Source organism: Camelus dromedarius, chromosome 7 (assembly GCF_036321535.1).
Source record: "Camelus dromedarius isolate mCamDro1 chromosome 7, mCamDro1.pat, whole genome shotgun sequence".
Classification (NCBI taxonomy): Eukaryota; Metazoa; Chordata; class Mammalia; order Artiodactyla; family Camelidae; genus Camelus; species Camelus dromedarius.
In genome coordinates, this window is record NC_087442.1 from 39,201,821 (window position 1) to 39,228,444 (window position 26,624).

Sequence of the window (26,624 nt, forward strand, 5' to 3'; positions counted from 1 at the left end):
GGAATTTTGATTATGTAGGAATATGCTCTTATTCTTTTTTTGGAATATACTCTTATTCTTAAGAAATATATTCTAGAGTACTATGGTGTCTAAAAATTAGCTTAAAATTATTATGATTTGGGGGAAATGAATACACAGAAAACAATACAATGCAAAAGTGGCAAAATGTTAATTTGTGAATACAGATGAAGGGTGTCAAAGTGTTCATTATATATCATTCTATCAATTCAATGCCTGTAGGTTTGACATTTTTCAGAATAAAAGTTGAGAAAAAATTAATCTGAGACAGAGTTCAGTTAGACATTGCACTAAAACTATCACCGGTAATAATTAAATTAGTTGAAAAAACAAGCACAAATCAAACAAGCAAAGCAAAAATCATTGAGTGGCACTAAGTGATATTTAATAGAGCACAGCACCCGCAACCATCTATGCTCTCCTTACCTACTGCTTATATAAAAAGTGCTTTGCAACAACAGAGAAAGTGTTGCATCAAAGAATATCCTTATCTTTTACAAATCAATATAAAATTAGGGTGTACCTGTGATTTGTCGCATTAAATAGTTTACTTGATCATAAATGCTATTCCATGTGGATAGGCCAAGCATTATTTTGCAAAACTTTTGTTTCAGATACATATAATCAGGTGTGCTCTAGGTTGCAATGAAAAACATTTTTTATTACGGGTTACAATAAAAAGTTTGAAACCTACAACTCAACAACAAAAATACCAAACAACTTGGTTAAAATTGGGCAAAGGACTCAGATAGACATTGTTTCAAGGAAGATCTACACATGGCCCATAAGCACATGAAAAGGTGTTCAATATAACTAACCATTAGGAAAATGCAAATCAAATCCAGGAGATACCACCTTATATCTATTAGGATAGCTACTATAAAAAAAACAGAAAATAACAAGTGCCAGAGAGGATGTGGATAAATTCAACTCTGTGCACTCTTGGAAGGAAGATAAAATGATGCAGCTGCTGTGGAAAATATGGCAGTTCCTCAAAAAATTAAAAATAGAACTACCATGTGATCCAGCGTAAATACTACTTCTGCATATATATTCCAAAAAACTGAAAGCAAAGTCTTGAAAAGACATACATACACTCACATTCATGAGAGTCAGTATTATCCATGAGAGCCGAAAGGCTAAAGCAACCCAAGTGCCCAATGAGTGAAGAAATAAAGTGTGGTATGTACAAACAGTGGAATGTTATTTATCCCTAAAAAGGAAGGGCATTCTGACATCTGTTGTACATGGGTGATGATGAACCTTGAGGACGGTATGCTAAGTAAAATATGCCGAGCACCAGAAGACAAACACTCTGATTTCACTTATTTGCAGATGGATAGTAATACCACAATACGAACATACTTAATACCATGAAACTGTCAACTTAAAAATGGTTAATTATGTTATATGTATTTTACAACAAGTAAAATCTTTAAAAGGTTGAAACATTGCATGAGAGTTAGTTTCATTTTTTAAAATTTCCTTTTTTTCTGCTTGAAGAAGGAATACTTACTTATTCACCCAGAAAGCTGTAACACAGAAAATATTCCCTTCTTAAAAATACAGCCTATATTCTCAAACTGTTGCTATCTTTCCTTCCAGCCTCATCAATGAATATATATTCATTTATGAAATGGGTATCATAGACTTGATATGTAGCTGGACCAACTTTTTTTCCACTTAATATGCTATGAAACATCTTTACAACACTTAGGAAAACACCCAGAATCTTTTTTGGTGTTTGGAGTTATATACAAATCAGTATTTAGTTATTCACTGATAATTCATTATTAAAAATGATTCTATGGTAGAATCTCTTAGATACAGCTTTGTGTCAACTCAGATTAACTATGGAAAATAAATCTCTTAAGAGGATAGTTACTAGGCCAAACAGATAAAACATTTTACGGTAATAAACCACACTGGACACTAAATGGCTGACTCTCCGACATCCATTTCACTCCTACTGTGCTGAGCACAGTAACATGGCATATAAAACTGGCCTCAGATCCAGGGATGGCTCCTGATTAGTCTAAACCAGAGGTCAGCAAACTTCTATAGAGGGTCAGAGAACACTAAAGCATTTTTCCTTTGTGGGGCATAAGGTCTCTGTCTCAACCACTCAACTCTCCCACTATAGTGCAAAAGCAGCCATAAAGAATAAGCAGATGAATGGCTACAACCCTGTTTCAATAAAACTTTATTTATAATAATAGGTGGTGGGCCAGGGCCCAGTATGTAGACCCTTGGTTTAGAATTCCTTATGTAAATCTTTAATCTAAAATCATGGCAATCTTTCCCTTTGTACTTGAGAGTAGTCTGGAACCCAGGTTTAAGCCAAACAGTACAGGTATTTCTTTGGTAACAATTATTGCTTCAGGGTAGGCACATGGTCTCATAGACCCAAAGGAACTGAGGGGAAGAATTCTTATTAAATGGTTTGGGAAGAGGTATTACCTCTGCCACCAGTTATAAGTGAGGACAGATATAGCCCAACTGCTGTTGGCAGTTACCCTACACTACAAGGGAAATCAGGCTAAAGATAAAGATAGCACTGTGGACTGTAGAGCAGAGATGGAAAAAATGTAAGTACTTAATTACTGAATTATTCAGTCAGTTACTCTTAAGTTTGAAGTAAGTCAATACACTTCCTTATTATTTAAGTCAGTTTAAATTGAGCTTTTTGCTACATACAGTCAAAACCACTTTGACAGTTGAATATTATCAAACTGTCCCCAGAATAGACTGTATAAAGTTACACTTCCATAGTAGTGGACAAGAATATGTGCTTCAGCCCACCACAATTTGATAGCCAAAAAAGTCTTACTTTATAGATTATCATTAGTTTTAATTTTATACAGTATTTAAGAAACATCAATAAATGTTAAGGAGTCCATCCATTCAAACTTCACCTTTTTTTCAAGAAGAATCAGTTTAAACAGGATTAGGACCTGAAAAAGAAAAAAAAATACACTATATTAAATAAGAAACTGAAGCCTATTATTTGTCTTTTCCCTGCCTCAAACTTAACCATAACCATGTATCACTGAACAAATAATATTATAGTGCCTAAAGAATATATTGAAAATGATGAATTTATACTGAGATATTATATATTATCTGTGTCCTCCAAAAAACTTGAGAATCTCTAAAATCTCTAACAAGCTCCTTAAATCTCTGAAAGCTCCATAAAGGGCAGGAAGCCATTTATTTCTGGATGTCCAAAGAATTCAGAGCAGATACTCACTTTATCTGTTAAGTAAATGATCAAGGTGTATATGTCCTAATGAGCCAAAACACTTCAAGAATAAAGATCAGAAGACAGAACTATAGATATTTTACTGGAAAATGTTTCACTCTCAGGGCAACATACATAAGATTAAAAACATGTTTCTTTCTACTCTAATTTCATGAAATCTGAAACTACAAAGATCACAGAAAAAGTATCCTATCCTGCACAGAAATAAACAGACACTATTTGTATACTTCTAGAAATTTCTATCACACTAGCACTACCAACACTTTTAACTTTGTATCATTATGACAGCTGGCTTAGAAGAACTAAAACATGGTTGTGCCACAATCTGCATTAGACCATGCACCTCATAGAATCTGTCCAGTTAAATGAACATAACTTCATAAATTAAGTACATCGTAAAAGTAAGGTATCATACCTTGTGTCGAAAATGAAGCACAAGATCTCGAGGAGACAGACCTATAATGTTAAAAAAAAAAAAAAAAAAAAGAGCTGCTGTGACTACAACCTATTTTTTGTCAGTTTTAACCTCCTCAAAAGAAAGGCATGTAAAAAGCAGGAATATGCAAATATTTAAATTTTTATGTAATATCTGATTATGTATACATATAATCAGAATTGATCAAATACCATTAACAGTCTAACAACACTGTCCAATAGAAATTTCTGCAACAATGTTCTAAATCTGCATTGTCCTATTCAGTAGCCATATGTGGCCTCTGAGCACTTGAAATATGGCAAATGTAACTGACAAACTGATTTCTAAATTTTATTTAATTTGTACTAATTCTAACCTACATGTAAATAGTCACACGGTGCCAATGGCTACGGTTGTGGCTGTGCAGCTCTAACACCTCCCCATTCTACAAACATCTTACAAATTATACAGGGTTAGAAATTGTGAAGCTTGTACTACAGTGGCAATCATTTAAACATGGTTTTTGGTCACTATACTCTGTAGGCTATTATTTCTGAATCACAATCTTCTCTGATCATCTGCCATAGGATAAGATAAATTAATCTACAGAAAAATATATTCTCAGAATACAAGTTTTTTAACCAGCTTCCACATTATACATAGGATTACAAATTACTACAGTGTGGCTACTCCATGCTCAAATAGGAACTGAGTAAGCATAAATCACTATGTGATCAAGATTTTTTTTTAAATCATGAAAAGGACATTTATTGAGTGTGTAACACATCAACAGATGTTCTGGGTTGCCAAAATAGCATAAAACCCCCAACTTGAAAAATCTTAGAATAGAGAAGAGCTAATAAGCAGATCTCTCTCCGTGGCTCTCCCCTTGGTGTTATGACAAGGAATTGACCTAGTTAACATGAATGTAAGGGAAAGAAATAACTTCCATTATTATTCTGAAAAGTAGAACTTTGCCTAATACGATAATGGTTGTAAATTTTGGTACAAGTATGTTACAACCCTTTGTAATATAAATTCTGACTAAGAAGATATTTAAGGAAGAAGCAGAATCAAATGTTGGAGAATTTATATCCCATATAGAAATGTAATTCTGATTTTACATGCAACTCAGTGTGCCAAACAAAAAGAAATGAAAGTACTCTTCTGACTTGGAAAAAAGTGACTTACCAAGATACACCTGGGATCCTTCTAATGAAGTTCCTCCGAGGGAACTATTCATATGTTCATAGAGCTCCTATAAAACATAGACTCAGTTTAGAACACTTTACTATCATTTTAGACACTCATTTGAAACATGATAATTGGGAAAAATTGGTTCTTTAATTGAGGCAGTTTTGCCGGGCCCTATATTTAGAAACAAGCAAGGTCTCTCAGAAACCTTGCCAGTTTCCAGCAAGCCTTCCTTCTCGTCCTCTGTTTTAGAGCTTGAATCATTCACATGGTGGTATGGATTCCTAGGATAACTTCCCCTCTATCTCCCTGCTAAGTAACTAACTGTCCTTCTCTTCCTGGAATCCAGGAGACATCCATGTTCTATACATTCATGACAGACTTGAGAAAAACATGCTATCCATCTTCAGTAAAACAGTCATGCAGTTTTCCTGTTTGGTTTTTTTTTTTTTTTGGTGGGGAGGCGGTGGGGATGGGAGTTAGGTTCCAGAAGGCTTATATATAAACATACTGTGCAGTGTATTAGTAAGATAACAAATGTAGAGGAAGCAATATCATAGCAAAAGGGCTATTATCCATTAACAGAAATATTTATATTATAGTCAATTGGAGTCATTATTAAACAGTTTGGTTAAATTTAGTAAGTATGAACTGTACACTTAGGGTGGATCCTTGGCTTTTCAATGTTATGTTTGAGAAAGACTGTCTTTCTTAAACTAATAAATATCTTTCACAATATTAAAGAGATACTTATTTATGAATGTGTCTTCAAACACATCTATAGAGGGGTATATAAGGTTACCTTTAGAATGGAAATTTGGGAAAAATCCTTCTCTTCAAAATATGCATGTGTAATAAGCTGAAGTTTTGCTTGAAGTAAGCCATAAAGAGGCTTAAAGAAAAAAAGAAATTACCATTAGTTTGATAATAGTAAAAAACAAACACCCCACAACTTTTTAACTTGAAGAGAAGAAGAAAAAAGCTATTTACCGTCAACTTTGGTGACTTATTATTCATAGCTAAAGTTATTAAGTTTCCTGTTCCAGTTCTGGCTGCAGCTGTAAAGTGCCTGACCTACTCAGAGCACAGGGCTGACAGTGTGGGCAGACTTCCCGGGTCATGTTCCAGACACTCAGCCACTTAACTCTGGGCACTTAACGTCTCTATGTCTGCTTGCTGATGTGAATGTGGGTATATGAAAAGACAGTACATCTTTTGGGGCTGTTCTCAGAATTAAATTAACACAGGTAAAAGCACTTAGTAGAGTATCTGGTATATAGAAAGCACTTAAAAGTTAGCCATTATTATCATAAAATTTAAAACATACTGTTATTCTGCACTGTTCTGCTAGCTTGTGGTGACTTTTAATCATCCTTACAGCACTCAGTTCTTATATCTAGTTGAATATTCATGATTAAATCTAAGTTCATCCTGCCTCCTCCACTTTGTCCTCTTTTGAGGCTTAAAACTAGTCTGTGTCCTCTATAATATTCTATATAATACTCTTTTATACATTTGAACAAAGTTATCTCTTAATTCTTACTTCTCTGTTCAAAACCCTCTTTTATTATTTCCATTCTTTTATTTTTAGTGTTCATTTCTAGATGTTTCTGATTTCTGTGTCTTTTTTAGGATGCAGAGAGTAATGCTGTATATATACTCTAAATACTTAAAACAAGTAATACTGAAAGTTTTCTGCCCTTTAATATCCCTGTTTATACATCATTATTTCTAAGTATAAAATCATTATATTTATATATAATAGACTAAAACGCACTATGCACCTCCAAACATTTTTGTGTAAGCTAGTTCTCTCCATCCCCACGTCTGTTTTATCTGTTTGATAAAATTGGCTTTCCACCCCAACCTTACCACTTAGTAGTTACATGTCTATGAGAGACACTTTTCTCTGAGATAGATCTTTATTTGTAAAATGAGAACAGTAAATACTTAGATCACCTCTCTTCTTATGTGGATTGAAATGACAATTCTATCTAAAAAGTGCCTGGTATAGAATATTTGACATATAGGCACTTGATAAATCCCACTTACTGTTATTAGGACTGTTCTTGAAGAATGATCACTCAGGAAGCCTTTCAACATGTGTCTGCTTTACTATCTGGCATTCCTATGCTCTGGTTGTCTAGCCTAGTATAAAAAAATTAATCTACTGGTGTATATTTTTTCAGGCTACTCTTCTAGAAACTGTGTTCAGGAATCAGATTAGTAATCTACCAGTTTTCTCACATTGGGTTCTTTTATAACCATTCCTTTTCCAAGAGATTATTCTTGCCCTATATTTAAAAATACTATCTTGAAAGAAATATCCTGACTAATCTTATTATATGGTCCACAGTATTAAATTATTATTAGTCAAGCTTTTTTTTTTAAAGCTTAGTACTAAGCAAACTACATTTAAATTGTCTACAGATACAAGAAATCGGACACTTTCAGAAGAAATAATTAAACAAAACCATTGTTTTGTTGGTGACCAGGCTAATAAAATATTCTCAATTTTGGTTTAGGTTAATTGCAGAATGTTTGTACTCAGTAATCATATAGATCTAAGATTCAACATGATGGAGATCTGGATTTTTTCCCCCATGAGGGGGTTTGGGGGACTATATTCTCCATGTAGACTAGGCATCTGGTTTTACTGGTAAAGATTAGTATCCCATTAGTAATACAAATGAAACATCATAAATGGTTTAATAGACCTATGAAAATTAACAAATGTTATATGTTTTCTTTTTAAAAAATAAAGTTAAAATGATTATACACTTGCATCTGATCAACTTGTACAAAGAAACAATTAAAAAATACTATTATATAAACAAGATTATACTGTATAGCACAGGGAAATATACACAAGATCTTATGGTAGCTCACAGAGAAAAAAATGTGACAATGAATATATGTATGTTCATGTATAACTGAAAAATTGTGCTCTACACTGGAATTTGACACAACATTGTAAAATGATTATAAATCAATAAAAAATGTTAAAAAAAATACTATTATAGCACAATTCATTATGTCACTTTCTTTCCTCAAACATTGTAAGTTTTTGTAGAGCAAGTTAAGGATGTAACTCTTCATTGCAAAAGAGCCGTGCACTTCTATATTGCCAATAAAATCTGAGTAATTATGATACTTTGAATTTTAGTAAAATATTATTTATCCAGAGTCTTGAAAACAAAACTGGATAAATGAAATATACCAGCCACCTCATTTTGGTCAAGTGTCAACCACCTTCCCCCAAACTGATCTATTAGAGATTTCCTCCCTCTTTCATAGTTTTGAGCAGAGGAGCTGATGAGAGTAAACCTGTTGAAAGCTAAGCAAGAGCATAAATAAGCCCCTGACTAATTTTTAATATATCATTGTTTTCATAAATCTCTCATTCTAGTAATACTTTATCCTCAAATAAAAAGCTGCCGTGAGTGTTTAACAAACACATTAACAAGTTATTTGGTCTCTTACCAGCTTGCTTAGAACACAGACACTTTTCTGAACGGTCTCTCTGGTGACATCTGCTTGCCGTACTTTCAATGCCTATTATAAACAAATAGTCATTATTAGAAATATTTCATGGAAATATTTAAAAATCATTGCTTTTCTACATACGATAGCAATCATATAGAAAAAAAATGTCTTGCGTTTAGTTAGATTAAGTATTTATTGAGACTCTCAGAAGATACTTTTGAACGAGTAAGTGTCAGCCAGAGCACTATGTGCCAGAATCTGGCAGGCAATAGGAATTTAACAGTGACAGACAATCTCCACTCTTGAGGAATTTACAGTCTGATGCAAGTATTTATATATAAATTGTCACATGCATAATGCTAATCAGTCATCCTTGCTTCTGGTTTTAAAATGGACACCCCTTCACAGAGACTACTGTTCTGGTGAGAAGGGGATAGTTTAATGCCTGCTTCTCCAGAGGTGGAAGAACCGTCAGCAGTTTTGTTCAGCTGGCTATTCTATGCTGCTGGAGTATCTCCTGGCAGACTTGTACTGTAGCCCAGCCCTATGCCATAACTCAAGCCTCGGTGATTCTGAGGATGACCACATGTGATTTCTGCGGTTTTCTGCTAGTAGAAAACAAGAATTCGATCAACCTCACATAAGGCTGAGAGGGAACTCTAGTGTACTAGAGATGTCCTTGGGTCTGTCCTGAGAACCATGGGGTCTCAGTGTCTTCAGCTGACTATATACTGGTGGTGAGTAGAGTCTTTCCTCAATCTGTTTTCTACCTCTTTACCTTGACTGGATTAATCAATCAGGCCTCACCTTTGTTCAAAGGAAATCAGAGGCTTTCTCCTAAGCTCAGGGGCCCTCTGGTGTCTGGTTTATCCCTCTGGTTATCAGATGAGGATAGACAAACTTGGAGAAAAGGGAAAGCCCAGTATACTCTGGAGTGGACAGACTCAGGGGGTGAGGGAGACAGGCAGTATGAAATGTCATTTAAAGGCTGTCTATGCAGAGCATAAGAACTGTTGTTAATGACAACAGCTTTGGAGAAACAATTTTACTAATGGTTATATAACTTACAGGGGATAAGGGGCAGTAAAGGGAACAGATTTCTGAGAAAGGACAGCAGCTCGATTCATCTCATCTAATGTAAGGGTAACAGTATATGAAGAAATCAAATGCACAATTATCTCAGACTTCTTTATCTTTAAATTCAGTTACTCATTTGAACCACAAACATTTACTGTGTGTTCTATGTTCCAGACTTTGTTCATGGTGGGTTATTTCACAGTAGTTAACTACTTTGGGTATGCGGGAATTTACATCTGCAGTTAACTTGCAAATGGTTCAGGGAAACACACATACATACACAGAGCAAACGTGGTAGAACATTAACAATGGTTGAATCGAAATGGTGGGTATACATGTGTTTACAATTGTTTTAATTTATTTGCATGTTTAAAATCTTCATTATAGAAGTTATAAGAAAAAATTTTTAAAGATTTACTAAGTTAATTATTAACCTGAGGAGGCTTTTAAAACGTAATTGCCTGGGCTCTACTCCCAAAGATTCTAATTCAGCCTGTAGAAGAAAAGGCCAGATATGTGTATTTTCAAAAAGTCTCTAGGTAGTTCTAATTAAAAACCATTGTTTTAGAGCAGTGGTTCACACTCTTGCCCACATATTAGAATCACCTGGAGAGCTTTTAATACTCTTGATGCCCAGAACATTAAATCAGAATCTCTAGGGTTGGGACCCGGTCACCCGTAATATTTAAAGCTCCCCAGGTGGCTCCAATGTGCAGCCAAGGCTGAGAAGCTCTCACTACTTCAGAGTAGTAATGATTTCATAAGAGGAAAGACATTTTTACTCAGAAAGAGTACCCCTCATCACAAAAAAAGGGGGGGAAAGAGCTATTACAGTAAGTCAGGCATTACATGGGCACATAGTTTAGGAATGATCAAAATTTTAGTTATAGATAGTTAAGATAACTTGTGAGTAGTTTGCAGCCACGAAAGTACTTTCCACTACTTGTAGGATGCTCCGTAAAAAAAAAAACACACATTACCACTCCACTTTTCTAAGTTACATACCAAAGATTAGAAAAATTCAAAGACACCATGAAGTTTAAATACAGTATTCTGAAGACAAATGGAAAATTTAGGTATCACTATCTAAAAACAATGTACAAAATATTATATGATACAAAGAGTCACCAATGTTAACTCAGAAAAACATTCATATGAATAAATTGGTACCATAGAGAAAACAGCTACAGTTTATAAAAATTGAAAAACAATATCACAGGTACCATAAGAAAAATAAAGACTCTGTTTCTCCAAATTCTACATCTTAAGCAACCAACACTTAAGGAATCTGTGAGTGTTTTTTGTCGTTCATTTTAACTGTTGTACCTTGGCTTCAATTTGTCGATAGCAAGAGATACCATATACAGTGGCTCCATTTCCATTTCTGGGTGGCAAGTGAAAAAACACAGTATCTACGAGATACACAGAAAAATGTAAATACCACAGAGAATTACCTTTATTATTAATGAAATCTGAACGTACTTTAACACAGTCATTAAAACAAAAACGATGATGTAAAAAGGAACCTATGGAACCCATGTCGCACTTATTTCTAGGATCAAAACCACTGGTTCCTTAGAATTCCTCTAACCACCTTCCAGTGTACACTCATCACAAAAGGCCCAGGACGTTGAATTATAACAGGTCGAATTGAGACTATAATCACTTTTCTCAGAAAATACATACAAAGGCAATCCATAAATTTTGAATAGATCTGAGAAATTCTGGAGACAACTGGCAAAATTTGAACATAGGTTGGATATTAGATGGTATTAGTTAAATCTCTTAGCTGTGGTATGGTGTCAGAAGTTATTCCAGCGAATGATCTTATTCTTAGGAGATGCATGCTGAAGTATTTAGAGGTAAAGTGTCATGATGTTTGCAACTGACTTTTAAACAGAATAGGCAAAACCATACACACATATAAAGAAAATCTGTGGAATATTTGCTCTACTATTCTTCCAACTTTTCTCTATGCTTAAAAGCTTTCATAACAAAAAAGTTAAAAAAAATGACTTGTGAGGTTAAAAATACCGCATTTCAATTTTACGTTAAACTGCATAGTAATACTTCATTTCATACAAAACTTAGTAAGTATTAGAAATACAGGTAACCAAACCAAGTGTAAGCTGGTGTATTGGTAGAGCCTCTAATACCATAAAGTATAATTCTTCATTAAGCCACTCAAACCACTCATTTATAGGGTGATAGAAGATTCAGTACTAACATCACAGCACTGCCTTCCTTGAGGGTGCTAACATGCTCCCTGTGCAAGCAAGCAAACTTTTCAGAGAGCACTGCGATGGCAGTGGAGAAGGGTGGAGAAGCAATTCTGGCTGCTTTCAGGTTGGCTTTGCAGGACTAAGCTAATAAGTTTGAGCTACAGCCTTAATCTACAGCTGGTGCGGTAAGCCCTTTAGTATGTCTCTGACAGGAGTCTAAAGTTTAAATGCAAAACTGCTACCAGTAGCAGATGTCCTAATCTGGGTAGCACTTACTTTCTGAACAGGGCTCCTGGCAAAGGAGTGGCCAATGTTCACCAGCCATTACCAATATAAGGCTGACACTCCTCTGGAGATCTCTAGTGTTTGACTAACTAGTCATCTCTAAACAAGCTTTAAATATTTTATGCATAGTCACAATAGGCCAAAGGTCTTTCATTACCAAAGTACTTAGAATCTAAGATGTCTAAGCAAATTAAAAAAAAAATGTGGGAGGGGCACCTACTGATCATTCCACTGTCTGTTTACATACCTTCTTGGTAGTTGTGTGCGCCATCTGGTAAGGCAAGGAAGGGCAAATACTTCCATTCTTCTGGTAAAGTGTGACTGTCGTGTCCATCTCCTGGAATCAGGGGTGGGTAAGAGAATTCAACCTAAAATGGTAAGGAGTGTTAGCCAGAAGGTGGTTGATCAAAGGCAGCATTATATTCTGACAGGCAAAAATGCTTTTAAACTCTGAAAGACAGAAGTAAGGATAAGTCACACTTGATGCCACTTGATATTATCAGCAAACCTATGGTTTAGAAGAGGAAAAAGAAGTAAGAAGGAAAAATTTGTAAGCCTTTTCCCTTTTCTGATTAAAAAGGTGTTTAATTCCAATGTGCACATGAGGGTAGAGGGTAGTGGTGGTGGTCACTGCTGGAGATGTACATTTGGGAGGTGTTATCAAATAGATGGTAATTGAAGACATGGAGCCTAAGAAAAACCGACATCCTACTGAACTGAGTAGGAAAGACCCAACAAAGAAACCTGAGAAGTTGAGCCAAGATCTAGATTTGCTTCCCATCAGTTGGCTCCCTTGCTTCCATGACTTGAAGCTTTGAGCTTATGGCTTTGATGGGTTGTTGGGGGTGTGAGTATTAACCACCACTTCAGATTATTTTTTTCCCCAAGATTGAGAGTTGATCAATGAAAAGTCAACAAAGTCTCTCCAATACTGTGTCCTATAGAAATAACAAAGTTTTTAGTATGTTTCTGGTTTCTGGCATTTCCCAGGTTTATTAGCATTGCCCCTGTGCTTCTGTTTCTTTTTGTTATTTTAGTGCGACTTGGAGAGGAAGGCATTATTAAATGCTCAGGATTTGGGTAATCATATTGACTTAGAAGTTCTAGGTGTCATGTTTAATTTTCTTTCAAAGTATGTTTAAGCAGGAATTTGTATTGCATTTGTAATATATACACTAAAGCTGGAACAACCTAGGAATGAGAATAACTTTTAGATCCCATCTTTAATGTGGAAAGACATGATGGCTCATTTTCCCACATCAAGGGAATCAAGGTGCCATGAGGCCAGTCATAAAAAGGCTTTAGAAATGATTATTTTTAATAGGTGATCTAATTCCATACTGAGAATGTTTAAATTTCCCTGCTCCTACCTCCAGAAGCAATCAACATTTCAGTTTGAAAATTTTTTTTTTAAAGTTTGGATTATGGAGTAAAATTCCAATGATTGGAAACTCTTAAGATTCTCTACAGCTTTATCAGATAAATTAGGAAGGCCACCTCCTAACAGGTGCAGAAATCTCAAGGTATTTCTGGGGAACTCTGAAAAGGGGTGATTCACCCAAATCTATAGGTATCACAGGTAAAGCATTTGGCATGGCCTTCCTGGTCTTGAGAGGCTTTTAAAAAATTTAATCTGAGATTTCTTATAAAAGTTCCAGCAAAGTCAATTTTTAAAAAAGCCTATATGATCCCTTAAACTTACATAAGCCATCAGGTCAAGTTTATTGAAACCAGTTTACTTTGTAAACAAATTAGTTCGAGTTTGGTTATATTTGGTAGAAATGAGGGTAATTTTAGAAAGGAAAAGATTATGTTTCAGTGGATATTAAATTCTAGTATTGTTAATTAGGGCTTGTATTTACTGCCTAAGACTCACTTCCCAGACAGCTCCTTGCTATTATATTATTGTAAAGTTTAACTGAATTATTAAAAGATACTCTAAACTTGTTTCAGAAATTTAGTAATCTATCTTTGGATGAAGATCAGATGGCCCATGATCTGCAACCAGGAGATTATGTATACTGGAAAAGATATCATTTAAAGGACTATCTCCAACCTAGATGAAAGGATCCTTATCAGGTACTCTTAACTAGTTTATGGACAGTGAAACTGAAGGGAACTGACTCTTGGATTATTATTTCCACTTAGAAAGGGGCCCTGCACTGGACTGGCCTATAGAGAGGACTGCTGACCTCAAACTCACCTTATTAAAACAATGCTCAAACAGAAGAGAAACCATCAGGCCAGGATGAGAAGATCCCCTCACCTGGCCAATTAATAATACCTGCTGTGACCCTGGCCATAAATATGAATTTTCTTTTAGGGCCACTCAAGCTCAATCTGAACAAGCAAAATTTCAGCTAAAGATATAACCTCCCTCAGTTGTGGGATGGAATTACATGACTAACACCAAGCTATGATCATTAAGTTTAAGGCCCCCCACTTTATGATGGGAATAATTAAACCACATAGAGGATAACCAGCCTGAAAACACCAGGAAATTGGGCTGGATGCCTTATGAACAATGCCAATAAACAATGTCCCTTAAAAACAAAGACTGGTACAGAACAGAGTAAGTCAGACGACCTGGGGATGCACTGGGCCACACCTCATGGGTGTTCTTGGCTTAAATTCTTACCTAATGACTTTACTAATACTACTAACTATATTACTTGTATTCTACCTATTTTATAGGATAATTGTTTCTTATATTACTAAATGTGTGGCTGAGCCTCTGATAAAATGAGGACTAGGCAACTTGAGGCTTATACAAGAGCCCTCCAGGTGTTAATTTCCTAATCCCCAGAATCTGTCGGTTATTTTACAAAGCAAAGGGACATTGCAGATAAGATTATCTCCAGATGGGGGATTATCCAGGTGGTCCCAATGTAATCACAAGAGTCCTTATAAGAGAGGCAGAAGAGCCAAAGATACTTGAAGATGCTATGTTTTAAGGTACTCTGTACATGGAGGAAGGGGCCATCAGCGAAGGAATGCAGGTGACCTCTAGAAGCTGAAAAGGCAAGAAAATTAATTCTCCCCTAGAGCATCCTGAAGAAATGCACTCATCAGCCCCTTGATTTTAGGCCAGTGAAACCCATTTGAGATTTCTGACGTCCAGAACTCTAATTTGTGTTGTCTTCAGTTACTAAATTTGTAGTAACAAGAGCAACAGAAAATTAATACGTACTGCTAAATTTAAAAAGCAAGCAGGATATCAGTAAATACAGAATAATTCTTATTCTGTGATTCCATTTATGCAAGCAATTATACATCTTTGTAAATGGATTAAAAAACATGCTTAAAGATACAATCTATACTTTTAATAAGGGTTTTATCTCTGAAGAGGTGAATAGGGCTGGGAATTGGAGATAAAGGAATATTCCTGTTACACTTTTTTATCCTCATCTTTCTTGGGAAAATTTCAAATTTACAGGAAAGTTGAAAGAACTCGAACAATCTTTTAACTTTCATCTATGTTCACAAACTGCTACTTTTTGGTCACATATGCTTTATCTGTGTGGCATGTAGATGCAACAGATAACTTTTTCTAACCCACTCAAAAGTTGAGGATATTATTTACTTTAAAGTAAACTGGTATTTACTTTTAAATGACTGCTTTTACAATTTAAAATGCAGTCAACTCATAAAATTACTATAAATATAAGTGTAGATCCTACATATGCTTGAAGAATTCCATGGGTAAGATAAGGCAGCTTTAGATTCACTTGCACCCAGAGTATTTATAATACCACTTCTTTGGGAAAATGTATTCAGAATTTCAAACAGCTAACTTTTGGGACACAACTTTTTCATTAATTATAGACTGCCTATACTATGTTGACAGCTTTCTAGAATTCTTTTCTTCTGCTGGTTTACTTGCTACCAACAGGTCCTTCTAACTCAAAGCTCCTAAAACCTTGGAATTTCCTGAGTGAGAGGAACATTTTTTGTTATTTATAACAAGAGGCTTTCAACCACACCTGGCTTTATGCTAATGAAGTGATTCTTGATGGGACTAAGTGGCTCCAGGATGGGACCTGCCCTGGTCACCATAAAGGTCAAGCCTTGAGTAGAGGCTAGGTACTTTCAGTTCCACCCTCAACCTGAAGGGAGGGGAGTGAGGCTGGAGACTGAGTTCAATCACCAATGGCTAATGGTTTAATCCATCATGCCTATGTAATGAAACCTCCATAAAACCCCCAAACGGTGAGGTTCAGGGAGCTTCCCAGTCGGCAAAGACTCTGAGGTGTTGAGAGGATAGTGTGCCCAGAGAGGGCGTGGAAGTTCCATGCCCCATCCCACATCCCTTGTCCCGTGCATCTCTTCCATTTGGCTATCCTTTTTAATAAACCAGTAAAGGTAAGCAGTGTTTTCCTGAGTTTTGTGAGCTGTTATAGGAAATTTTAGAACCTGAGTAGGGGGAACCCCCAAACTGTAGCTAAGCAGAACAGAAGTGCAGGTGGCCTGGGGACTTAGGACTGGTGTCCAAAGTGAGAGCATCTTGTAGGACTGAGCCCTTAAACCTGTGGAGTATGATGTTAACTCTGGGTAGTTGGTATAGAATAGGACTGAATTGTAGAGTGGCCAGTTGGTGTGTGGGGAAAACTAAACAAAAATGAATCTATTTCCCAATAAATGGGATTTATAAATCTTTTTTTGGGGGGGTAGGTTTGTTTGTTTATTTAATGGAGATACTAGGGATTGAACCCAGGACCCCATGTGTGCTAAGCACATTCTCTACCACTCAGCTATACCCTCCCCCCTTATAAATCTTAAGTTGTATGTTCTTCGTATTTTGCATACTGACTCAGTATTCTAGATGCCTCCTTTCGATATGTCCAAAATAATACAGGCAGATACACAAATCACGGCACAGAGGCTTAAGAGTCTTAAATCGCTTGGAAAATACCTGAGACTTAGATAATAGTTGAATCAAAATGCAATCTAAACAATAGTGCCAATAAAACCAAGCAGTACCACAGAAAGTAAAGGCAGGTATAGTAGGCTGCCTCACTGTACATCTCCAGTTTACATGAAGAGTTCTCCCTGCAGCTGTGCTGTACAGGGTTTACATATTGTACATGGTAGCCCTAAGTATATGTGAAAAATCACTGACAAAAACCAAAGTAAATCCCTAGAGATTAAGAAATATCCAGAATAATTATTATCCAGTAGGGTTACTATTTAATAGTGAAAGTTCACAGCCCAAAATCTAAATTAAATCTGAGGATCAAAGATGGTATCTGGTAGGGCATTAGCACACACAATGTGTAACAGATACATCAAATGTTCCCCTAAAGGAAATATTAAACCATGAAAATTTCAAGTATCTCTCTTGTTATGTCAACCAATACTTATGTGGCAAAATCTATTCTGATCTCAATTAGTAGTAATAATTTACATACTCAAACAACTACAACAGATAAAAGGGAAAAAGAAGACTGGCTGATTTTTAACAAGTGAAAGATGCTCTAATCACAAGGACTAAAAAGGCAATTTTTCTAAATGCTAAATGAACTATGTAAGAAATGGTGAATATGTTTATCCTCCAGAAATGGTGAATATTACCACCCTCTTCCATAGTTTACAAGTCAAACTGGTGCCCTCCAGTCAGATTCCATTTACTTTGTCTTCAGAGGCAAAAGATTGAAAAAACAATAATGAAAAACTACAAAAACAATAACATAGTGTCCTGGTGTGAACTCTAAGTACTTCAAAACCACCCTTTGTTCACTTTCTAACAATGTAACATCCACTCCACTGTCGGAGCACCATAGCACCAGTAGAAGCCACAATGCTAAACAGCACACAAATTAAATACATCCACGGTCCCCACAGATATGGGTTCAACAGGGCTTACCCAAGGGAAGGAAAGGGCTTCCTGGAAATTCTGAACCAGCTGCTCTGCCTCTCCACTCCCTTTCTAGGCACCTCTTTTATCCCAGAAGCATAGGGTATGTTTTCTTAACAGGTACCAAGGCTCTGTCAAGATGTTTTTCACTTTAAAGGAAACCCTGGATGTAGAAGACATGTCTATTCTAAGATATGTTTTCCCTCCCAATTTCGTGAAGATTTAATACTACAAAAGAACTGGCAGTCTTCCTCATAGTTCTCTTACAAAGTTGGCAGAGCTGAAAGTACAAAGGGATGATAGGAATATGGTATATAAAATTCCTCTAATGCAGGCGAGGAAGAGGATTTATAAAAAACATACAGTGGAATGAAGACTGGTGTCCTGGATGATATGATATAAATGGAACATTATTTAGCCCTGTTGTTGAAAATATATACAAAGATGATATCTAAGCTACAAAAATTATTTTCTTGCAGAAAAAAATCAGAAATTTCCCAACAAATGATTTAAATCAATTTATTTTAATGAACTCTACCCTAGCAATCTTTTACACATCAATTTATTTTTAACATTTCAATACTAGAACTTTTACATAGCAAAAAAAAAAAATTCAATTTCTAGATATGCACCATACCCACCAAACAGGGTCTAACAAATTATTATTATCACCTGTGAAGGCCATGGGGGCAGGAATGGGTTCCTTAACAACCCTGTAGTCATTTCCGCCTGTGGATACACAGCTAACATACTTTGTGACAATTTGTTGGATGAAGAAAATACAAGTGCAGAGAGCCATATTTCAAATCTAACTGGACATCCAAACATAGCTGTTTCTGAAGTCAGACTTCTGACAATTTAATTACCTAGAACACCGCCGATCAGGAATAAGTGAGAAAAGCATCTATCGGCCTAACCAGCTATCATGAAGCCCCTGACAGAATACTAAGGAGAATTCTTTAGGTCGTCTTTCAAAACTCATGACTAAGTTACTTTATTTCATACATATTTAGCAGATGTGGTCTCCCAGTCCATGGAAGAAAAGCAGCAACATATGAGATAGCAGGGAGAGGAAACTGAAAGCCATGTTATGTTTCTGGTCAACATGGAGAAGTAACTACTAACTGCTCGGCCATCTCCCTGCCTCTGACTGGCTATCAAAAGCCCAGCTGAGTCAGAGGCATGTGTCAAACACTGTTTAAAAAAAAAACAACCCCCCCCTCAAAAAAAACCGAGAATGCCATAGCACAACGAGTGACATTTGTTAAGAAGGCAGAATTTCTGCTTCAAAATCTATTTTAACAAGATCTCCACAGGGAAAAAAAAAAAAAAAAGGCTTAAAATAGTCTCCACACTCTGAAATGGTGCAAAGTCACAAGGATGTTCTTTACTGCACTATTCAAAATAGCAAAAAACTGGAATGCCATCTAAGTGTCCAAAAAGGAGAAGTTAAAGATTTTGAGAAAATATTGTTTATAATTCAACATTATCAAAGTGGAAGATATTAATAGTCTAGTGTCACACTACAAAGGGCAGGTCAAAAACTTGTTTATATAATACATTTTGGGGAAAAGTTATGTATATTCCTTAAAGTATGGAGAACCAGAGGAATATTCATCCAAGCGTTAAGAGCAGATTTCTCTAGGATACAGGATTTTAAGTGCTAATTTTCTTCTCTATATTTTCTCACTTTTCTACTACAGTGAGTATATACTACTTATGAAAACATATCATTTTTTAAAAGCAGCTGGAATATGATTAAAAATTTTTCAAAAATATCAATTTCAGTAACATATCCTAAAAATATCCTAGAGAGAAACTAAGTTTTTAATCTGAGGACATCTTAACCAAATATAATAGAACCAATTTTTCTCAGAATTACTAGGTAAAGACTCTTCTCCCTACGTCTTCATCTTCCTCTTGTAGTGCCCATTCCCTGATAGACCAGGGTCCTTCTGCAGTCTTTCCTACCTAGCAAAATCTGTCCTCAGCAAAGGATTTGAACCACGCTGATAACAAGGAGAAAGTTATGGATGATATGTAAGCAGTCTACCAGAGATCAAAGACTTCAGCCAAAGAAAGAAATTTAGGCACTGCTGAGCACTTTCTAGCTATCTGGGAAGAACTATAAAAGGACAAAAGAATCTTCCTGATATTTCTAAATTTCCATTACAGACGTTGACCCCCCACCCTGCTTAGCTGTGATGCCAAGGCCTACACGAAAATGATTCCACTGCTGTAAGTATTAAAGTTGCCGCCCTGCAAAGTCAGAGATTTTCATCATTTCAGCATATAAAAAGTATGGCTAAAATAAGGAACAAACCTTCACCAAAATATTAAAGTTCAAGAAATAAAAGTGCTATGGAGGGCCAGAAAATGCAATCTTCTCTCCGGGGTTTCTCTGAGTAGTTAAAAAAATCTTTAGATATTATTCTTCCCTAACCTCTAACTATCCAAAATTGTTTTTTCTGTTTCAAAGACCTGCTTATTCCAACAAGAATCACAAAAGATACCTCCCCAAGTTTCATCATTGTCACCATAGGATTCCATCGACAGCAGGTGGCAAAACTGCATGCCTGTCAGCCAGCCATCTGTTACCAAACCTGAAAGGGTCAGGGTTTGACACTATTACCCTAACATAAACCAAACCCCACCCCAATCTCCTCATCCCATCCCTGAATTTGCAATGCAGCATCCTGCTATTCAGAGATTTTCTCAGCATCAGCCTACTCAGACCAACAGGAAAATATACTGTTCTCTTCACTGCTTCTAGTTTGCTTTATTCACTGTTGAAATTAGTGCAAACATGAGTTCTAGTTCTTCTATAATTCTACTTTTTAAAGAAGTACAGTCTGGTAAAACCAGTTTATTCAAGAATTAAAACTGCTAAGAATATGAAGACAAATATATGTATGTATATGCATGACTGGGACATTGTGCTATACACCAAAAATTCACATACTGTAACTGATTGTACTTCAATTAAAAAAAATAGTAAAAAATATTTAAAACTACCAGCTATATATACAAAACCATGAATCCTATCAGAATAGTGGTCTAAATTCAAGTAATAATTCAACTTTTTATGATGTCACTTTGGAAAATAACTATTCCCTATTGAGTGCTTAAATAAGTTCCAATCTCTCTATGAAAGAACTAAAAAGTTTATTTAACATCCATTTGATTATATTATTTTGCCAAAAATTATGCTAAACTGACAAATACAGCTTATATAATTACTTCCACAAAGCAAGTAAGGAACAAACAAAACTCTGGAACACACAATCTGTAACAAGCAAACTACTACAGAGATGATGTCCATAAGTTACCTCATGTCAATGAGTCTAACTGCAGGTGAGTTTTTAAGGAAGAAGAGTTCTTTGCTAAATATTAAATTTTTTAAAATTTCAGGGGAAGAGTCGAAATGGACAAATATTTCAAAATCATTTGAAATGGTATGGTAGTAATTTAGCTCACTTAAAATGTTCTAAAAGTTAAGTACATCAATAAACTAGAATAATGACTACTAGAAGCTAATAGGTTACTACAGAAATCATTTCCACAAATTACCCAAATAAAAGTAAAAAAAATAATCAAAAGATAAAGTTAACAGATGTTCATTTTAACTTAAATGAAAGAATTTTTCATTTGAAATACACCTGAAGGCCTCAAAGGTGGAAAAAAACGTAGGAAACAAGATGAACAAATGAACATCTAAATGCCTAGTTTGAGGATCTCCAACACAGACGGCTTTCACCTTGTTCATGTGAAACGAACTGACTCCTTTATCACAGGGCACTTTTATAACATTAGAGACTACAAAAATTTAGTACATTTCCTTAGGTAAAGTTATGTTCAGCAGACTGCTGAAAGGAGTAACTTTTTTAAACAAAGGTTTTACTTCGGCTCACTTAAGCCTTAAAATTACACATTACAACCAAGAATGGGAATTTTCACTATGAATAATCTCAGTAGATGGAAAGAACTGTTGATCAACATGACCTGCAGCATTCCGAATACTAGGAAGAGCAGTCTAACAAAGCACCCTAAAACATTCTAAAACAATCTGAAGCAATAGTCACAATTCAATGAGCCATGCACTTTTAATCCTTTACACCTGGAAGTAAATCTTAAAGTGGAGAAGGTAGCTGATTAATCCATCGTGAAGGAAATCTTACAAAATTAGAAAGCCTGAAACACCTGTTACACTGATTAAATGAGAACAGTTTCCAGAACAGTCCTTCTGCCTAAGACTTAAATACATGTAATACAGGTACTTTATATCAAATCTATTTGGATTTTGAAGGGTTAAGAAAGCAGAGTTGTAGGCCATCTAAAATTATTTGCAGATGTGAGGAACACCCTTTAAGAACCATATAACATATACTGGAACTTTCAGTACATTTTCTTGCTATTTTATTTTATAAAAACTATGACAAAAAAGGGAGAAAGTTGGGAAACCAAAAATGAGAGTTGAACAAACTATTTTCCCATCATTATACCTCAGTTGAACATCCTGTTCCAGCTGGATGAACTACCATGAATTAATACAAATTGTCTCCAGCAAGTTTGTTTTGACTGCATTCACTTGTCAATTTCATCAGCCAGCTCAGTGAGAGCCTTTTCATTCATAAGCTGTTGTCTGAGTGGAGTAGCTGTGTTAGCAGACCCTAGACACAACCTACTACCAGAGGGTTTCAAAGAAGTTTTTCAGATTATCAGCTCACCCATCCTTAAGTCTCTTTAGAGTCCAGAAATCAGTCTCATCTCTCCAACCAACCTCCACCAGAAGAGTAATAGGAAAATAACAGATTACTAATAAGCCAAAATTTTTGAGAAATAGTAATTATTCTGTTAAAATATAAGTGTTTTGGGTCTTGCAAAAGCTACAGAATATGCACTAGATCTAAAAATCACTTTCTTGATCACTGCATTTTGACTTTAACAAGCTATAACAAATTCTCATTTGATTTGCAAAACCAGGTTCTTAGCTCTTCATTTTCTGCTGTGAGGTTAAGTGTAATCTTAAAAGGCTTGCTTTCTTTCCGTCAGCGGTAAGAACATAACCAATACTAGATTTCTCATCTTTCATTCCACTGTGGCAGAATCCTCTGCATTCTCTTCCACTCTATCAGCAACCTAGGTGAACAACCAAGTATATGTATCCAAAAATAATTGTCTTTGTCTCTGTGAAGCACCTCGTGGATTACAAATATATATATATATATGTGTGTGTGTATATATATGTATATAAACACACACACACACACACACACACACACACGGCATGTAATTTTCAATTCTACAACCTAAAAGTGCTACTAAGAGATGCAGTTATGAACACTCGGGATATCTGAGCTTCAATGTTAGTGCTAACAAAGAGGCTCTCCTTACCAAACTTAAGTCAGGCAGCTCTGAACTCTTCTCAATTAGGCCCTGACTTTTGGACTTCTGTGTTCATTTCTGCATCATCTAATTTTAGCAAGAATCCTCTTAGATGGGTTTAACTAGAAACCCCCTTTACCTCGATGTACTAACTTTTCACCCACTGGCCCCCACTGTGCTCCTTGGCTATAAATTCTCACTTCCCCTTGTATCCAGAATCATGTCCAGTTCTATATTGAGGTCTGTTTCCCAATGTTGCATAGCTTTTCTAAACAAAATTCATTTTTACCGCTAACTAGCTGCGTAAGTATGCTTAAGTCACTTAACCTTTCTAGGTTTCAGTTTACTCATCTGTAAATTTAAGGGAGGTGGAGTGGATCTCTAAAGATCCCTACCAGGCCTACAATTCTCATGAAGAAATCTGGTAGAGGAAAATGAAGTACAGAAAAAATTACTCAATTTGGACTTGTTGGAGGTCATGGAGCAGTTAAGCCAGGACATCATCCAGATCTCCCAACTCTGACCCAGCATGATGCTCATTTTACAAAAACTAGTCACCTTTACTTTAGTGCTGAAACCAAAACCCAGGCAAACCCAGAGAAAGGGTATGACACCCAGGGTGCTGCTTCATCTTACAATCTGTTGTTCAGTGTTTTTTAATTCATAAGCAGCATTACATTTGTTTCATAAACCATGTTTCTCTTCTGGGAACATATATCATATTACTTTTGCCAATAAGACAGGCAGAACACATAATAATTAATCTTGACTCTAGGTGACAGCAAATATTAAGAGATTGTACTCTATTTCCTACCATTATTTCCTTCTTTTTTGCCATTAAACATTCCATTCAGTTTGGTTGTGAAGTGGACTCCACTTCTTTACCCTAAAAGACTCCGAGATACCACGTGGCTCAGCTGAGTGAACAAACTTGGTGCTGAGACAATTCTGACTCCACCAAGATGGTTTTACTTCCTCCAAGTTTCAGTTATTTCACCCATATTCACAAGGTAGGTTATGAAATGACAACTAACATCAAAAATGTGAAGTTTTAAAGTATTAAAAATCTAATGAACACTGTATTTACATGCCATGGTATAATAATCTCAAATGTCTATTTTCTTACCTCTAAATATAGGGCCACATTAAAAAAATTTTATTCTACTGCTCCTGCTTGGAATTTTTTAAAATACCACACTGAATAATGCCACTTCCTCCTTGGTATCTTTCTATGCCATTTTTACCTGAGGGACAAGGAATATGATACATTTTAAAGTTAAGCAGTCTTTAAAACACATACAAACACAACTATCCTTTCATCAACACTCCCTTCATCTTTCTTTCACTTTTCTGTTATCATTCTCTAACGAACTTAAATTTTGTCAATAAAAGTCCTGTAAAATGTTATTTTCTGTGAAACGCAAGAAACAAAATGCTGCATGACCTAATGATAGTAACCGGTATTTTTAACACTGTAAGCATGTCAATTTACTGTTCACTAGCACATTATGACATCATTGCCTTCCAATGTTTGCTCTCATTAAACAATCCTGTTTCCATCTTTGTTTCCTTGCCTTCAATACATAGATTACAAATGTCGTATTGTTCTCGTTCACCATTTCAGTTAAGAAGCTTGAAACTGACTTTGTATTTGCACGTTTCTTTGCTCGGTAAATAACACTTTCATTACAACTGAGCTGGAGAGGTCAATCTCTCACAAAAAGGCAGGATCTGAACAAGATCAAATAGCAACACCAAGGCCCAATAGGAAGGGAGGCGGAGTCAACACACCACCTAACACGACGGGTTCTAGGGCTTCCATACACAGATAAACAAAGGAAGTGGATTTTCCCACGGCGCCACATGTGCTTCAACCAACCTGAGGCACTCGTGTGGAAGCCCACAGCTCATTACCTTGAAAACGCTGCCCAGGTGCTGAATCTTTCTAAAGGATCCCACTACAGGTGGACACCCAGAAAGTCAACGGAGACAGAGATGGATGGGGAAGAGTGGCTGACCTTCCTACCACACCACCAAAGAATCTAAGAAATATCTACCAACACAGCGACACATAGCTCCTCCGCCGCTCAAGATACAATTTTCAAGGGCAGGAGAAAGGGGGCGTGGGGGTGGGCTTCAGGTGGGGCAACTGCGCGGAGCCAGAGAAAGGAGCCAAGTTCAGGGGCAAAGGGTCGCGGGCTCTGTAGGGAGGGCTCCACAGAGCCAAGGGGAGTGCGTGCCCGGGGCGCGCGAACGCCCGAACGGCCGGGGGCGGGCTCGGGCCCCTTCCTCACCTGGCAGCCCTTCTTGTGGTGAAAGCCGACCACCACGATGTGCAGTACGGGCCCCCGAGTGGCGCCATCGCCGCCCCGCCCCGCCTTCTCCATGGGCAGCCGCCTCAGGCCCGCACCACGACGACGTCAACCGCAAAGAGCGGCGGGCCAGGCAAGCCAGTGATCCCCAGGAGGATGGCGAGCGGCGGATTTCAGGCGTCAGCGAGGGCGCCGCATGAGGACCGCGCTGGGGGCCGGGAGGAGCCCGAGGCTGCTGCAGCTCTGCGCCGCCCCCCGGGCCGCGGCCGCGCTTCCCTCATCCGCTTCCGCTGCTTCCGGGCCGTCACCTGATGCGGCGGCCGCCGCCGGCGAGACGGGACTGGGCAGGACCCGGAGGGAGCTGAGGGGCGGAGCGCCGCCGGGGTGGGCGGGGCCTGGTGGGGCGGCCCGGCACACCTGTCCCTGGTCACCGCTTCCCCGCGCGACATCACGATTCCGCCTCCTCTGCCCTCGCTTTCTCCTCCTCAGAATCTTGGTCCCTCCCCACCTCTTTCCTCAGCGTTCCTTCCTATTTTTGGTTCACTTTCCGAGTATCCAGTTCCTTCACTCTCTCCTTCGCCGCACTGGCCTAGGGTTTCTCTGCCCTTTACTCTTAAATTTTGGTAACAGGGAGGACTGTTGGTGCGGCTCTGTAGTTGTGTATTCAAACCTTCAAATCACTACTTACCCAGGGTTTCGCTTGTACTTCGTTCTAGGTTTTTTTCCCCTTATTTAAATATTATACATAGGAGTGTGGAAGCGTTTTTAGGCCTGAAGCAGAATACCGTTGAAAAGAAAGGAAATTTACGGAGAGACCTGTAAAATGATTATTCTAGTACTGCTATTTTAACATATCCATTCTCCATTTTTCTGGGTTTAGTACTCTAGTCAGCACAAAATATATGGGGTCTGTTATCACCAGGGTATTTTATTTCCTTACTGACTGTACTGGTTCAATTTTTTCAAAAGAACCATTGAATCTCATTCTATGTGAGTTTAAAGTGAATAATGGAAATACTAATAGATTTAACAAGTCTTATCCAGGGCAGTCTGGGGATAATCTAAAGGATAGGTGACTACTTCAAATAGTTTTCGCAAGTCTTAGACTAACTGA

General features: G+C 36.9%; 1 protein-coding gene across 3 annotated transcripts in view; it reads right to left on the minus strand.

Annotated features, from left to right (window-relative positions):
• The window catches only part of AVL9 (AVL9 cell migration associated), a 46,046-nt gene extending 20,242 nt beyond the window's left edge, over positions 1-25,804 (minus strand). The window contains exons 1-8 of one of the 3 annotated variants that reach the window (XM_010988064.3): positions 25,493-25,804; positions 12,207-12,327; positions 10,779-10,864; positions 8,373-8,444; positions 5,692-5,781; positions 4,887-4,953; positions 3,696-3,736; positions 2,934-2,972 (exon numbers count right to left, since the gene is read on the minus strand). In XM_010988064.3, the coding sequence (XP_010986366.1) occupies positions 2,934-2,972; positions 3,696-3,736; positions 4,887-4,953; positions 5,692-5,781; positions 8,373-8,444; positions 10,779-10,864; positions 12,207-12,327; positions 25,493-25,585 (609 nt within the window). In that variant the 5' untranslated portion in view covers positions 25,586-25,804. The remainder of the gene's footprint in view (positions 1-2,933; positions 2,973-3,695; positions 3,737-4,886; positions 4,954-5,691; positions 5,782-8,372; positions 8,445-10,778; positions 10,865-12,206; positions 12,328-25,492) is intronic. The other 2 variants (XM_064487465.1, XM_064487466.1) reach the window with 2 other exon arrangements.
• Between the last annotated feature and the right edge of the window lie 820 nt (positions 25,805-26,624).